This window comes from Vidua macroura, chromosome 13 (assembly GCF_024509145.1).
Source record: "Vidua macroura isolate BioBank_ID:100142 chromosome 13, ASM2450914v1, whole genome shotgun sequence".
Lineage (NCBI taxonomy): Eukaryota > Metazoa > Chordata > Aves > Passeriformes > Viduidae > Vidua > Vidua macroura.
Genome location: NC_071583.1, coordinates 13,052,190 through 13,069,568, shown reverse-complemented (window position 1 = coordinate 13,069,568; position 17,379 = coordinate 13,052,190). Strand labels below are relative to the sequence as shown.

The window sequence follows — 17,379 nt, the reverse complement described above, 5'->3', positions numbered from 1 at the left end:
TCATCACATAATTCATGATCTGTTAGTCTCTGCTAAACAGCAACACAGCATTGAAAGGAGAGGTGCTGTTCCTTGAAAAGTTAGTGCTTTAGCACATTTTTGTGTGCTATGTCATATTTTACCAATTGTATTTGAAGAATTCTCTTTTTGCTGCAATGTTTCTGTATTCACACTGTTCAGATAGCGTTGACAGTCATAATGTCATGCATGCTTTTATTATTATCTTGTTTATTACAGTTATGATGGATGGGAACCCATAACACCTGGCACTGTATTAATAAAGGGGATGGATCAGTCTTGTCAGAGTCACAAACAGTAATCTAGACACAGTTCAGTGGGAGGGCACAAACACCACCACAACAAGTGTGTCTCCTCCTCCAAAGGGCAAATTTTGTTACTCATTTCAAGATAGAGGTACAGACATCTAGGAGGATAAATTCTTACAGGTGTCACAATGTATGTTAAATAAAAGAGTAAATTTTACTTATGGCCTTGCAGGCAGAAGGGCTGCCCTGTGAGCTCACACCTTACAAAGCACAAGAGAAGGCACATTAGAGAACCATCAGTGAACCCTCTTGGACAAGAGAGCACAAAACTTCAAGCACACCTTGCACCTTACTACACAAGAGAGCACAATTAGAGGGAACTAAGGGATGGAAATTTAGATATTTTTCCACAGCACAGAGAGAAGTACTTGTTTTGCTGGGGGCATGGGGAGGACTAAGGAAGCACAGGAAGAAGGTAGCAGTGGATTTACCCCGTAGCCCCTTAGGAGTAATGGGAAGGCAGAGACAGCTAATCAAACCTTTCCCTTCTGCTGATAGGAAAACTGCTCCTGTTTGATTGCTTCTGACTCTGCTCTCTCCTGACCTTAAAAGACCTTTTCCTTCTAACCAAAAACATGCATTTCTAAGCACATTTTATATTTTTCATTTTTATACAATATTAAAGACTAATCCACCAGTTTAGTTTAAATGATCCAAGCCTTTAAAATTTTTTTGCTTCTCCATTTTCAAAGATCTGAGTTTACATTAAGTTCAGCACTATCCCACTGGGGACACCTTCAGCTCATAATTCCTATCATTGAATTGCATGGCCTGCATCTCAAGTATGCAAGATTTGCCACTTGAAAAAGGGAAAAAAAAAAAAAAAAAAAACCTGACCCATCATATTTTGAGGTTTAAAATGCAGAAACATCTGCTAGAATCATACTGAGCTGGCCAAGGTTAGGACTATGGGAGCCTGCAGTTGATCAGTGCTGCCCTAGGTGTCACGGAGGCCAATGGGAATTACACTGAGAGGGTTTCAGTAGACAAGGGCGTAATTCAGTCAGCTTTAAAAAAACCCATGAAACAGAAGCCTAACTTTTTCTTTCTTTTTTTTTTTTTTTTTTTTTTTACTTACAGCCTCCTACTCCTTCCTTTCTGACTTTTGAGCCATTTGCTCTTTTGAGTGTATTATCAGAGGTGGTGGCCTCTACATTCCCATGCTGGCTGAACTTCCAAACAAATGCCATCCTATCTAATAATTTTTACCATAATTACTGTTTTACCTAAGAAAACTATTTTTAAGGTAAGTTTAAAACATAGTATACACAGCTTTGTCAAGATCACTAATTGCAGGGTACCATCTTTTCTATTCCTTATATTTTCTAACATTGCAAATAAAGAAATTATGCAAAACAAACCAGACCAAAAGTGTTTAACACTTAGTAGGTAGCATATTCACCACTACTTCTTTATCTAGAAGATTGCTAAACTGCTCAGTAATTTAAATTCAGATAAAAATAACAAGCTTCCTTAGAAAAATTTAACCCTTAACATACTTAAATATAAAAAACCAGAAAAGCATTTTAATTAAAAAAAAATTATTTAAAAGGGAAAAGAAAATAATAGGAGAAGTAAAGGTAATGATTTTCAACTGCAATTGTTTCTTCACATTTTCATGCACATTACAAAAGGCTAGAACACTCTGCATCTCCACATTCTTCAAACAGTTTGAAACACCTGTAAACCTGAAATACTGTTAATCCTGCCTGTCTCCTAAGTGGTTAAATCACTAGAGAATGTCATGTAACTGTCATATCTCACTTAAAACCTGCACTTTAAACCAATCATTTTGTCACTTACATCATCTTGTAAATCCACTTATACACTATAGGGCAACAGAAGACACAACAGGCCATTCAAAGTGTGGCCATTGATTTTTCCATATTCTATAAGTGGACTTAATATAAACAGTTCTTTTAAAAAATTAAACTTAAAAAGGGGTTAGAAATTATCACTTTGTGTGTTTCAGTGAAAGTGAGCAATGTGGGAGGAAAGAGCTGATACTACAGATAGAAAACAAATTTTAGGAACACAGGTCAAGAACAACCAAAGAGTGTAAAGAAGTCCATAAAGAGTCAGCTCTTGTCTATGAATTGTCTAAACCCTTTTGGAATCAGCTGATGTCTGTGGAAGCAAGTTCCAAAAGGTCACCAAGCAACCACTCCACAAAGCAGAACTTCTCCCCTTCAAATCAATCACTGATTAACTTCAGCAAGTGCCTGATACTCCTCATGCTGGGAGATCTGCCTAAACTCTACACTGACTTTATGCCTTCTCTTCTGATTCTTCAAACTTATCCTCCCCCTGCCTTACCCTCCCCAGACTCAGAAGTCTTTAAAGTGTCTCCCTCATAAAGCAGCTGCAGGATCCCCTTCATGTCTCTACCATTCAGGTCCTGGGGAAAGCACTAAACCAAAAGAAAAGGATTGTAAAATACTTTATTTTGGAAAATCGGAAAAATATTGTAGAATTTTCAATATAAAATGTTTGCTGGAGCACCGACTGCTATTTTTCTATTGAAGCAGAATGGGTAAAGAACAATGGCAACAAAACTGGAAAGCAGAGTGCACTCCTAGGATATGGACTGGGAATGACCACCAAATTCTCTTTCTGCCTGGCAGGTGCCTCAAATCACATAGATCAAAGGAACTGGAATGATCACTTGTACAACTAGAGACAAAATCCTTATGAAATTAAGAAAACAAGCCAGATTTATTTTCTAGCTCAGAAAAGTATGTTTAATTATTATAACCATAATATGCATTGTCTGGAATATGTCTGAACTCCTGGTTTGCCTTCAGACAATGCCTTTGTGACATAAGCATTGCTACCTTTCCATAAAAGAGAGGAAGACATTGTCTCCCTGGAAACACTTAGGGTTGCTACTTCCCTCTCCCACTGTCTAAAAGGGACAAGAAACAGTGGGAGAGGATCCAACTTCCTTTACTTGAATATTGATATATAAAGTAGCACAGCCTCTCATACCACAGTTTGTAGAAATCCTAAACTGATCTTACTAACCTTCAATAGCAGGTGACAACCTATTTTGAAAGTAAATTATGACCTTAAAAAGAACAAAATTAAGAAAAGAAATTTGTTTCCCATGCTGATGAAATTTCAAACATTAGGAATCTTATAGAATAAAATCAAAGTATACTATCCTGTAATCTGAATGTAGGAACATAAGTAAGAACTCGGTGACACTCAGATGTCTTTAAGGGAAGCATTCTGACAAGTTAACAGCTCACTCATTCTATTCTCAGAGAGAGAAACATTTTATTGCTTAGAGCCTCTTCGTTGTTTACAAAAGAAAAACATCTTTTCATTTTCATCAAGAAAGCTTCTGTTCCAGAGAACAAAGCCTTCATTTGGCCTTCTCTAATCTTTATGGTGTTTGCAAGTTGGTGTCAAAAATGTTAGTCAAGGCATGCTGTGTTACAGGTCTGTGGGGCAAAAACAGCCACAAGAGACTTTCCACCCAAGTTAGGAGACCACATTACCATTCTAACTACTTCCTATGGAAGTCACAGTTGTATCAACATCCTGCTGGTTTGTTTGTATTTAACTTGGGATATGACTCTCTATACTCTCAGCATGAATCCTACAATTAAATTGAAGCAGTCCACAGGTTACTAAAAAACAGTCTAGTGTTCTGCATTTGAAATGGTACAATTTTTGAGACAATCATGCTATCTGAACATGTTTATAGTATACATTACCACAGATGCAACAAGTCAAAATCATCTTTCTAATAAAATTATAAAAAAATAGTAAACTTCTTCCTGAAAATTATTTTTTCTTTACAGCTATTTATGCACTATTTATACACTTTACAGCTATTTATACACATTCTGTTATCTAACCTATTGAGTAAGATATGTTAAAGAATTCACGTTAGAGAAATTATCATAGATATCCTTCTCCAAATGCAAGCTGCAATACAGCTGGAAACATAGAAAAAAAATATTACTCTTCTTTCAAAATAATACTTAATTAATAATATAAGAAATCTGACCCTTGTGTTTGCTTAAACTTCAAAGAGACTAATTTACCGTCACATATCCACTACTGCTCACTCAGCCTAGAACTACTCCCAAGGTAGGTACAGGCTGCTTTTAGACTACACCAACATTTCAAAAGAGCAGAAACTAAGCAACTTCACCCACACCTTTTAGAGAAACACCTCAGGTTCCATTGCAGGGAAGAGAACTGATAATCTCCCATCCTGCTTTTCTTTTGGAAAAGATGGGCGCAGGGGAAAACTCTGCCTGGCTGTAACACAGAAAGCAGGGAGGTCTGTAGGGAAGCCATCCTTTAAAGTGGTTTTAAGAAGCGAGTTCCACACATTTCAAAGAGCAGTTCCAACCCTAAATCGCTTTGCCAATTTCTCCTACCTTGCTATGTTCCTCTCCTTGTCCTTCATGCTGTATGGAAGAACCAAAAAAAATGGAAATCAACTTCATGACTACATGCAAGTAGAGTCCCTGCAATTTCATCAGGGATTTCCCTGTCAATGAGTGTCATGCTTCTGGCCTGTGCTTGCCTGGAACAGGTGAATTGCATACATAATTACTCTGAAACATTCCAGATGCACTGGATTTACTACTCACACAGAGATTTCAGAAGCCCTTTTCACTATTGCTGTACCCACAGCAATGAGGAAGAAACCACTCTCCGGTGGGTGTCAGAACCTCTTAGGGTTGAGCAATTAGGTCATAAATAAAGGCAAACATGTTGAGTTCCCTCCCCAGGTGTCAGTTTCAGATGGTGATGGATGGAAATAGTAATTGGATAATGTAAGGCAGGGACATGAGCTGATTTGTCCAGGTGCTGGAAACACATCTAGATAGATTCTCTGGATATCCAACAGCTCTTGTCAGAGCTGAAACTCCTGCTGAGCTGCTACACAGATGTGAAATCCCCAACTTCTACTCCAGTAAAATTTATAGATGGAAAAAAGTGGTATGTCTGCAGAAAACCAGATGAATGGTAAACTTTCTTATACTTCTGCCACTAGTACTTCATAAAGCATTTTGACTTCTGTACAAATTCTGACTTTTTAGTTTTACATCTTACACAGTCTTTCCCTTAGGCTATGACCCCTGACTTCCAGAATCCATTCAAAGACCCTCTTCATCCCTGCAATATCCTGAAAAGTCCACTTGAAGCCATTTGTATGCTTTTCCATGCCTAAAGCTTTTGCTCTACAAGGCAGGAGGGCACCAGTCAGACCTGGTGACAGACAAGGGGACAAAGCACATTCTCCTCCCAACAGGACAAGCTTCCTCCTCACCCCATGGAGCTGCTCCGACTCAAACCATGGTCCTGCACCCGAGACTGGCATCTAGTGGCAAATCCAAGTGCCCTCTCCTTCTCTGGCCAGCAGCTGAACCACTGACCCAGCAGGCAAAGGGCACCGTGTGTTCAGCACTTGTGCACAGAGCGGCAGCCGCTGGGACTGAACGCTTGGTGGAAAAAACATTTTACCCCCTTCTTCTCACAACTATTTCCTCCCTGACTATACACAGGTGCTTTTAAATGAATAAATCTACTGAAAAACAAAGGTAAGCAATTTCCTTTTATTATTTTCAGTGAAAGAAGTGGTGACCATACTTAAAGGAAGGGATGTTTAATTTTATACTGTCGCTGTAAGAAAGTTTACTGCAAAATCTAATTTAAAGTATATTTTTTGGACAGCACAGTAATGTTCTGTTTTTGTTACTGAATAAAATAACTAGTAGCTGGGTTTTTCTTAGCTCTTTAATGCTTCATTACTAATCATCCAATTTATTTCACATAAGGGAAAATATATATTCTTCTGGAAATTTGTAGTGAATTTCAGGGCAAAGTCAATTCCAACAAAACTGATTTAGCAATACCCACAGGTGATGGCATGAACTCTATTTAAGGCAAGGAAATTGCCTTTCAAACTCTTGGCAAGAATTCTGAAAGCTTCAGAGCATTGAGTATGCCGAGTTAACAGAGGAAACACTCAGTAATTAACAACTAAATCTCAAAAATTAAGACTTGTCAGATCTTCAGGTCAAAACACGAAGTTCTGTCTTTTGAGGGATTAATCGCATGGCCACTCACTGAGTGCAGTGTTTGCCACACAACTAAGTCACTGAAAGATCATCAAATTAATGCAAAACCACAATGAAATATTTTCTAACCTTGTACTTAATAAATAGAGTAAACATGACAGAAAGTTAACAAAGATTTTCAACCAAGAAAACACTAAATTTTTATACCAAAGTTAGGGGGGAGCTTGGGTGTTGGAGTTTTAGGTTGCAGTTGAAGATAAAATGCATATAGTTTAAAACCTGAACTTACAAAAGGAGTGACAATCATTTTTATGTCTTTTCTACCACATGCCATTAAACTTTCTTTTATAACTTTTGGCTCTCCAGGTCAAACTTTATATCTTCCAAAGGGAAAATAATTTCAACCATTTCTAAAAAGATTATCTGTGCCATGGAGCAAAACCCACTTTCCATGAGGGCAGGCATTTATTTCACATACATATATATATAAGGAAATTTTAATATTATATAAATACTCATTTATCTATCTATACAGCTACCTAATTTTGTTACAAGCAGGTTTATGAGTTTTGGAAGGAACCGCCACATAGGAAAGGAGATCTGTATGAAAGCACTGTGGTCATGAAAGTATGCTCCACAAATATGGCATTTCTGAAACATCTGACAAACCTCCACCACATCACAGCGCTGAAACTTCTCCTACCCTCAAGCTCTTCATGTTACAAAATGAATGAGCTTTTCTAGGCAGGCCTTGTGAAGTTCTCAGGAGGTTGTGCTCCTACTTGTGGACTCTTAGAAAACAAAAACAATGTCTGGAAAAAGCAGTCTTAGGATATATTTCTAACTACCATATTTAAAGTTCAGGCCAACTGAAATATTTCTATGGATGATAAATACATTAAAAAAAAAACACATTACCATGGCTTTTGTCACACTATGCAGTAGAGATTTTTTTGAAGTATCACTTACTAAAAAATAAAAAGTGCATTGATTTTTGCTTTATGCTCAGACACAGAAAAAGCACAAAGCAACAAGACAATTAGACAAAATGATGGATTTGAACACATGCTGCATTTTACTGCTAACATGTATGCATAACTTCCATTACTGTCAGTATGAGTTATGTGTGCACTGCTAAAATAATATGACCATAGCAAAAATATTTCCTCCAGAACTAATATAGTAATATTTTTAATAGACATTTATAAAAAAAATTTGGAAATTAACATGCAACTGCAACTCCTTCTTCAAACTTATACTTTCAAATTTGTTAAAATAAACCTTTTTTTCACAAATTGTCATCAAGTTAAGAAAGAGTTGATTTTATCAAACTACCTTTTGTTTAACAGGTATTTATCTTCTTTCCAGTTCAAAAAGATCAAATAGATATGAACAAGACTAGGCTGCTATTCATTTTTATTCTAAACCTCCATAAATAAGCAAATTTATATGGGAACAAGAAATGACAATTGAAGAAATTTTCGAAAACTGACAACTGATTGTGGCCAGTAAATTAAGATGGATCTTGACAATGACAGCCAGATGGGCCTAGAATGCAGAGTTATGGTTGGAACTTGAAAATAATATAAGCATAGGAAATCATCATGAATGTTCTTAAACACACACTTCATGCCTATTTAACTGGAAGCTCATAGCCAAAAACTGTACTCATTCAATATTGAATTTTTTAAACAATAAGTAGAAGTTAGAGTAAATGTTTCCAATTAATAAGTTACATTAAAAAAACTAGGATCTTTGCTACTGAGTCTTTCAATTCTAATACCAGTCAACCAGTCCTTCATGCATAAAACAGAACAGCTTTTGTCAAAACAAGTTCTACCTCACCAGTTTTTGCCAACCTCATTTTCCAGATTGTTCTGTGAGGTTCTGTGTACCAAATTTAAAAAGTCACATTAACAGAATTAGAAATTTTTCCTCTATTTTGTTCAGCAATTGTTAATTATGATTAGAAAAAAAAATCTTATGATTAGAAAAGAAAAAAAGGCACTTGAGGAAACAGACCAAAGCACTACATAGAAAGTAGATGACTGGCACTGAGCATCTGAGTTATGATGGGACAATTAATATGTACATATAACTTAAAATTTAAAAAAAAACTTTTAAAATGTATCTGTTATAAAATATAATGTCCCATGGTATTCTAATTCATATGTGATTCCATTTTTCTATATGAATACAGAGCTCATTAAAGTGAAAACCAGAAATTCTTTAGATATCCCTGGAAACATTTGTGCTTCCATTACAGTATTTCTGCACCTGTATTACCTGGCACACATTCTTAAAATTCACTTTTATAAAACTCTGCTAAGTACGTGACTCCATTTCCACTTTGTCTTATTTACAATAACATAATGAAAATAATTTTTTCTGATTATTTCCCTTCCTTTAAAATGCAAGGATAACTGTAACAATTGACCTGAAATTATATATGGCTTCCTCCTTCAAAAAAGCTGTTTCAAAATTATAACTCTGATTTTTCTTTGTTGAATGTTAACTACACAATTATCAGCCTAGCCAAGTCATAGCAGGTTCACCCTTTTTGCCAATTTCAAAGATCATAGCAGAGCTTTAATGCCTCATAATTACACATGTTTACTTTTCTTTGCATGGAGGAAGTTAGATTTAAATTATATGTCCCTCTTCCTTTTTCATTCTGACCATATATCCACAGTGGTAAAGTGTATGCAAAAGTTCTTTGTTAGTTTGGGGGTGTTTTTAACCAATTCAAAGCAATAAGCTTTGAACCATCAATAGAAAGTTAATAACTCCCTTCCTTTGCATGTGACACTGGCAGAGATTCCAGCATTGCATTCCCACTGAGAGATGGGGCTTTAGGTTTTCAGTTTCTCACAGAAGTTCTATAGTACTGATAGTTTTATTTGCATGCAAAAAAGGACAACTTTCAAAAAATGTTGAGTTGATTCTTCTAAAATGAAGACTTTTGCACTTCCGTGCTTTTAAAGGATTTTAAGTGTCTTAAAACTATTAGAAATCCCTAGATTCACACTTAAATATAAGCATTGTGAAATATATGCAGAGAAAAATCAAAAAATAACACCAAAAGAAACACATCAAAACATTCTCCTATGGCAAAAGTAGTTATTTGCTGCTTTTTTTTTTTCCCAGAAATTAGAGAAATCAAGGTACTTACTTCATTTCTAGAATTTCTTCAAGCTGTTTTCTTCGCTCTATTCTCAGGTTAGCCAGGTGTGCTTCTTTTTCAGCCAAAGACTGCTGTGTTGAGGCAAGACGGGCTTTGGTAGAATCTAATTCTTGTCTAGTCTTTTCCAGTGCATTCATCAGCTCTTCTACCTAAGAGAGAGGACACTTTCAACTCCATATTCTTTACAACAAGAACATATTAAATCCATATAAAATATGGGGGGGGGGGGGGAACACACTAAAGGAATTATTTTCTGTAAATGGCTGTTCAAATCTCTTACTATCATAACTGTCTCAAAAACGCACAGTGTTGTTTCAAAACCACAAAAAAACCCTCAAAGTTTCCATGAGTCCATTAGTAATAAACAATATTTATACGAAATAGAACTAACACAGATCACCAGAAACCTATTTAACCTGGGCCACTGCCACATACAATTTATAAATATGTCCTGCACCATTTGTATTATTTAAATTCAGGGTGGTGGTAACTCTTCATAGAAGTAATTTCAGAAATTTTAAATGCAGCATGTTTTAATATAAAAGTGTTAATGAAAACCCAACCTTTTTCATGAAGAATGCACACATTTGCAAAACAGGTTGCCCAGGGAAACTGTAAACTCTCCAGTCCTTGAGTATTTTAAGATTTTGATTGAATGAAGCCTGGAGAATCTGATCCAACTTTGAAGTTATTTCTGCTTTGAGTAGGAGTTTATACTGCATTGCCTCTAGTGGTCCCTTCTAATCAAATTATTCTATCATCCTGAACTTTAAAGGTCTGTAACTCCTCTAATAACAATCAAGTTATTTTCCTCCTGATAACTGTGAGAAGCTCTGAAGCATGAAGTGTAGGAAAGCTGTGGTGATCCCATTCTTTCCTCAGCATGGAGAAATTTAAAGAACACGCTAAAGAATGGAGAGTATGCAATGACACCTGTCTGGCAGCAGCAGATTTACTTGTGGGGTGAATCATTTTCCATTAATGGCCTCCAGTATGACAGTGGGATTTCCCCCTCTTCAAATGATACAGTTTACATAAAGTTAAATAGGTTTTTTAGTGACACATATTGATTTGAATAATGAATATCCTATTTCCTGTATGTTCTTTCTCACATCCTTTGTCTAAATATAATTATTTTATAAACGAGAAAGCACTTCAGGAAGAACTTCTATATGAAATAACATAAAATAAAATAGGAAAGAAGATATATTCCATTCATCCATGTTATGCAAAGTACTGAAAGGAGTTCAATTTTGCTGCGAATTGAAGAGTCTGACCAAATTCCACAGGGCTCATATCATCAGTGGGGCTACATCTCCCAGGCTCATGCTGTTCTCTAAAGCCTCCTAGCAGGCAATCAGTGCTTATAAGCCATTTCTGTTTCAATTCCCATATAGATGGGCTTCTATATAAAAAGTTCAATAAATAATACAAATAAATAACAGTTGTTATGAATTACAATGAGGACTCACAGCCTGTTTGCCAATGATACTCTGATTACTTACTCCTTCCACACCATCTATACAAACACTCTAATGAGATCAGTGAAATACTAGAAGGTGTCTGATACCCTGCAGTGCATAAGAAGCTGTATTTCATGAATGCAGATCAGAATTATCAACAGAATTGAAAATACTGATGTGCAACCTTCCACTCAGAAAGTAAAAGCAGTGTAATGGTGATATCAATGAAACAGCAAGGAGTGCAACTCAGGAGTCTCTGCAGATGCATGATTCCACTGAAGAAACCATGAAGAAAGATGATGACTTGAGATACCTTTGTAAAATGACTGTCTAGTGAATGTTCTTAGAAACAGCAAAGGGAGCATATACTTGAGGGAAATAAAGAAATAAAAAAGCTGGATTTGCACTTAAATCCCATGAAAAAAAGACTTAACAGGCCAGAAGTAAAGAGTCAGATCATATTTCTTTAAAAACAGATTCAATGTTTAATATAACACCAGGTACTTCATCTTCTACTTTAGTGCAAGAACATAAACCCATGATGTTTCCAACAATGACAAGACTCAACTACTAATACACATGATATTTCTGTTTTCTGGGTTATTTCTTTGGCTTTTCCTTGTACCTTTTAAAAGCTGCATCTAGTTTCTCCTGAGCATCCACTCTATCACTTAATTCCAGACAACATAGCTTAATAGAAAGTGTAGTAAGGATCAGAACAGAAAAGGCATTAATTCTCCAGCTTTGAAACAGTATCTTTAAACACCAAGTCACTCCCCACTTGCAGATTTGTGGGGCAAATGAGAATGTAAAAAAGTAGAATTCTTGAACTTCTGTATTTTTAGTATCATTTTGCTCCCTTTCCATGTTCTCAATTTGGCACCCCACCTGATGATTGACTGAATCCTCACCCAAGTTCATATCACATATATCACATAATTTACATTTCAAAACATTTAAGAGAATTAAAGACTTGTGGAAAACAAAGCTGTGGATTTGTTAATGTCTATTAATAATATACTATTACATTACCAGACAAAAGAGATCAAAGTTTAAAAGAAAAAAAAACCTTTCAAAACTTAAATATGAAAACTTTTTCAAACCACAAACTGTTAACACGTGTTGACTTGAAAGTTTTATTTGCATTTACACTTTCAACACACTATTTGCCAGCTAGTTCTTCCTTCATTTTTCAAATATGACCCCAGATCATGGCTGCACATTTTCCCAGTTAACTGTCCTACCAACACCTACAACCAAATTCAACTGGCAGGCATGTACACAAGAAACTGTTTTGTTTTTTTTTTAAATCCATTCCTATCAAATGTAAATGTGTGAATGTTGAAGTTGCACAAACAATCCTCCAACCATATTAATTATATAGCTGTAGCAGATGTGTTACAATGGAAATTTAACTTTAACCACTGAAGGCAGTATTACAGATGAAAATTTTGATTTTGGGCAATCCCTGCCCAAGCCCAGCAGCACCACCTGGCAGGGGCAGAGGTACTGGGGCCAGTTCCCACCTGGAAGCTGCTCTCTTTTCCCAGCCCTATCCCTGAGTGTAAATGCTCCTAATCACAAACCCTGCATGTTTTGAATTCCCAGGAATACAAGTTTTGAAAGAGTTTACAGCAAGAACCTCAGTGAATGCACTTAACTCAGGAGTATTCTATGCCCTGAATATGTTATTAGCTGGGTTTTCTTCCCTTTTGCAAGACAATGGCCTCATTTTATCCTTTGCATTTTGTAATAAAAGCCTTTTTTTCTTCATACTTTCAGAAAGAGCTTAACTGACCTCGGCACTTTGAGGATTTTATTAAAATCTGCACTAGAATTAAGTTTACATTTCAGAATGGCAGAAACCCAGCAAACTAAACTACAGTAATTGTTTCTTAGTTTTGAGTCTATTTTCAGTGAACACTTTCTACTTGTTCTGCAGCTTCACATTTTTAAGTGCTATCAGCAGTGTTTCACACCAAGATAAGAAAATAAAAAAAATGAATGTGGCTGAAGAATACATCTGTGCTACCAGATTCTGCAAATTAAAGGAGGTTAGAGTTCAAATGAATGACAGTTTATTAAAAATGCCCTGGAGCATTCTTAATTCCAGATTGGATTCGGCTCAGTACAGCTCAAGCTAACATAATACTGTTCCAGTTTGTGGGAATGAAGAGGGGGAGGGACAATTGCATGTTTTCTCAGTTCAAGTATAATATATTTCTGCAGGATGACGAAGAGCTGGCAACATCCCAGCAGTCAAGGTTAGTATGGTTAGTACTACTACCTTTAAAGGATTGGCACTTCATTTTGGCCACAACATTGGTGATAAATACAAGAGTTTTGGATTTCCCTGACTTTTTCAAGTATCAGCAGCTATACAAAAATTTCATACCTCTTTTAAAACCTAATCTTGTGTTAGCACACAGATAATTTATGAATTTTACATAGTAAAAAGAAATAAAGAAATCTATCTATTTAGAGATCCTTTTACCTTAGTATTAAAATATTAATCATTACTTTTTTTAAAAAAGTTTAACAAACACTACATTCATTCAATAAAGCTGGATGCATTTTGATAATAAGTCATTCAGTGTAAGAATCCACCCAGTAGTTTTGAAAGGGTTTTTTTTTCCATTTCCTAAGGAAATGCCTTTTTTTCTCTACACCAAATTACACACTACATAAATTTCAGTTATCTCCAGCTCTGTGAAGATTAATTTAATTAAAATAATATTTGGGGGTTTTCCCCTTAGATTAAGCATGAGATTGTAAAAAAGGAAAGCCTATAATCCTCAAACTTACTCTTTGTGGCTTTCCTACAAATCTATTCTGTCACTGGACTAAAAGGGCATAGAAGACACATTCACAGAGATGAGGGAAAACAGATAAGAGCTGGAATTTGGACACACCAAATGTCCACCTACAGCTCTTTCGACTCTCAGCCTTTGCCACGAACACATTGCCCATGCCTGGCACAGCGAAGGTGAGTGCCAGGCATGCCAGCAGCTGCTGGCCATGCAGGGAACCACTTTATCTCATGGCTAATTCAATTATACACCTACAGGAGGGCCAGCACCAGCCATGTGGACCTACTGCTTTTAAAAATTCCAGTGCTATCCTGCAGGATGGTTTGTAAATACATTGCTCCTTCCTGTTTCTAATGCAAATTTCTCCAGTGTGCAACTACCTGAACAGTTTCATTGCAAAGTTGTTTTTCCCAAAAGCAAACAGACATAGCAAAGTGTCATCCTGAGCTTTGCAAGACATGGAAATAAACTCTTTGTCACCCTCCCCTCTACTCTCTTCCCATGCCATTTGTCATCCATAGACAAATTCTTCACCTCTGACTTCTATCACAGTTCTTAAAGCCAGGAAACAGGTCTAACAAAACCAATACAGTTATGGAGGCTGACGCTGCTGAACCTTGCCAAACAAAGAAATTAGACACATGCTGTGTTTCACAACTTTGGAAATTGTCAGAGAAGAGAAAAGTAACCATACTCTAGAATGCATAAAAGCTTTAAAATAAACATCATAAGTGAAGGATTTGACAGAATATTAAGTAGTATTTATAAATTCCAGGTTGGTTTTCCAACTCGTAAAAGATACATAGGGCCCAGTGACGTCAGCCAGCAATGCAGTGGCAGTTCAACACAAAGCACCAGAAGCACTGCAGCAGCAGTCCCCAGGGCAGGGCCATGTCCTTAGGAACACAACAGCACAGTCATCAAATGGGACGCCACGCTGCAGAATTTGACATCAAAAACCTCACTGAGATTACTTGATTACCAAAAGCTATGTTAAGAATACACAAGGTTTTGTTTCATCCAGATAAAGAAGAGACACAGCATAGAAAGGGCACTTCTATATTTCCCTTCCAGACCTGCAGGGACCACAGGCAGGGAGAGAAGGTTCTGTAGTTTCCTGAGTACCACCTTGCTGCTGTCACGTGGTGGTTCCCAGCCATGTTAATTCATGTAAGCACACTGTTATGACAGACATATGTCCATCTCTACATAGAATCATGCTGGAATGTAGTGGATTCCCATACCTTAAAATAAAAAGATAACCTAAGTGAAAGGATTACTAATGCTGTGGGGTCTTTATTAAGTTAAGATTTTGAATGAAAGTTTTGGGAACTGTGTTCAAGTGGTTCACTTTTCTGTTACTGAAAGTTAGAACATTGACCATCTTATTCTAAGCCTCAGAAATTCAATAAAATATAGGACCACAACAATATCATTCTTTGATTCATTATACGTGATTTGGTTTTCCAATTAATATAGTGATTTTACCTATAACTGAAAAACATAATTAAATTATTTTGGAAAATTCTGGTCATAATCACGTAAATAGATTAACTATCAGTTTAAAAAGCCAAAACAAACCAACAACTAAAAACAACACCATTTTTTATTAAATCAGACAAAATTATTATCTAAATAATGGTAACCTCTGTGCTCTGGGATCATGTTCCTAGACAGATGAAAAAAAAAGCTACTCTCAAGTACAAACAAAAACGATGCTTCCCCTGCAGTCCCAGGAATACTGTCATCTATTTAAAACACTTCATCTTGTGAAATACAACTGGCCCTCAGTTACAGTATTCTCACTTAGCTTCATCTAAAATACACTGTACGACAACCCACTGCCAAAATGTGAATGTGACCTTCAGGAAAACTAAAAAGGATGGGCAAGAGAATAGAGTATTACTCTCAGATGCAGCTGGAATGTTTTGTCCCAAACAGACCTTCATCAACAGCAAAACACTTATATATATGATGAAGTAAATAACATCACATTATGATATTTCAAGGCTATATGCAAGAATCAGTCAAAAATGTTCTTTTTCCAAGGCAAATTTCATGCTGACAAGGCCTAACTCACACTTGGCCCCATTCAGTTCATTCACCCAGACATGCACCATGATGGAAACAAGACCAAGCACCTGAGAAGCTGTGCAGGTCCATTTTTAAAGAGAAGAAACAATCAAAAAAAAGCATCCTTTTATTTTTGCTTTTACTTTGAAAATTAGTTATTTCACTGACATGTCTTGTTAATTTTTTCTGCTTTTCCACTGAGCTTCATCTGAGCAAGTGTATGATCTTTTTAATCAGCTGGTAGCCTTAGCTCTGCTCTTACACTTGTTTGATACTGTCCAAACCTAATTACAAAGGTAGCATGAAAAGTGTTTTATAGCTGTGCAAGTGAAAGCAAACTTGATATAATGTATTGATAAATTACAGAGCTCAAGGTTTTGTTTTCAGAAGAATAAAAGTAAATTGAGTTGACTATTGAATATGCTGATTTCAGTAGGACACTCAGTTGTCCTACAGGATATTGTATCTGGAAGAGAACCCTTATGGGCTGAAAACAATTAGGCTGTGTGATTTTGGTGTTGAGTCCTTTCAGATAAACCGTGCAGGCAGAGCAGAGCAACTCTTTAGCTGGTGTTAGAGCCCAGCGCTGTCAGAGCGGCCTCCCTGGTTAATGTCAATAGCACTGCGTATAAAAGTGACTAAAGTGTGTACAAATGTTGATCTTTGGAGAAGGCATGCCTAGAATCATGCACACATCTACTATTTCATCCACCAGGTCAACTTCTGGGAGAGAGGGCAAATTGGGAGTTTTCTTGCCAAAAAGTTGATTCTTAGCACGCTTGTTAGGTTACAGTGCACAAAGCTATTTCCCCACCACTTTTAATCCATAATCCCAATATATTATTCAAGTTAGAAATGCTTCCTTAGAATGTATCCAAACACAGCAGGGATTCACATGGTGTGTGTAAAGTCTTACTACAAACAAGTAGTTTAAGTAAGAGGTTTTCCACACTGTGAATTGTGCTTATATATTGTGAAATAGCAAGTAAAACTTAAAGTGAAAACATTATTGTATGAAAATACCTGGATAATTTTATGTGAGGAATCCCCGAAAAAACTATTTCCTAACAAGGTTTGACACAATGACTATTAATAAATAATATTAATAGGCAGCAATATAAAGATTCATGTAACTGATTGGAAGATATAGCTTCTGCAGCAACAAAAATTTCATGCCATCTTTAAAAGTTCTGTGACTACTGAATGCCCAAGGAAGACACATCTGTGCTCTTCTCTTCATAGAGATAATATTGCCCTGTTTACTTAATCCTAGGGCATTTTTGCTATAAAATTATTTATGTAATATTTTATTGGCTTGGCATACATAAAGAAGTCAGTGGCATGGAAATGCTATCTCCTTAAAAACTAAAATTATCTCCTATTGTTTATAGTGTAATATCAACTATATCAATAACTTTAAGGAAAGTCAAGTATGTCTGTCACAAAAGAGCCAAGTTTTATCTCTGGTACACCCAG

General features: G+C 36.3%; 1 protein-coding gene across 1 annotated transcript in view; it reads right to left on the bottom strand.

Moving 5' to 3' along the window:
- ERC2 (ELKS/RAB6-interacting/CAST family member 2) overlaps nucleotides 1-17,379 on the bottom strand; it is a 295,631-nt gene that overhangs the window by 80,839 nt on the left and 197,413 nt on the right. Inside the window, exon 17 of the mRNA XM_053989685.1 lies at nucleotides 9,546-9,706. Coding sequence (XP_053845660.1) covers nucleotides 9,546-9,706 — 161 coding nt within the window. The remainder of the gene's footprint in view (nucleotides 1-9,545; nucleotides 9,707-17,379) is intronic.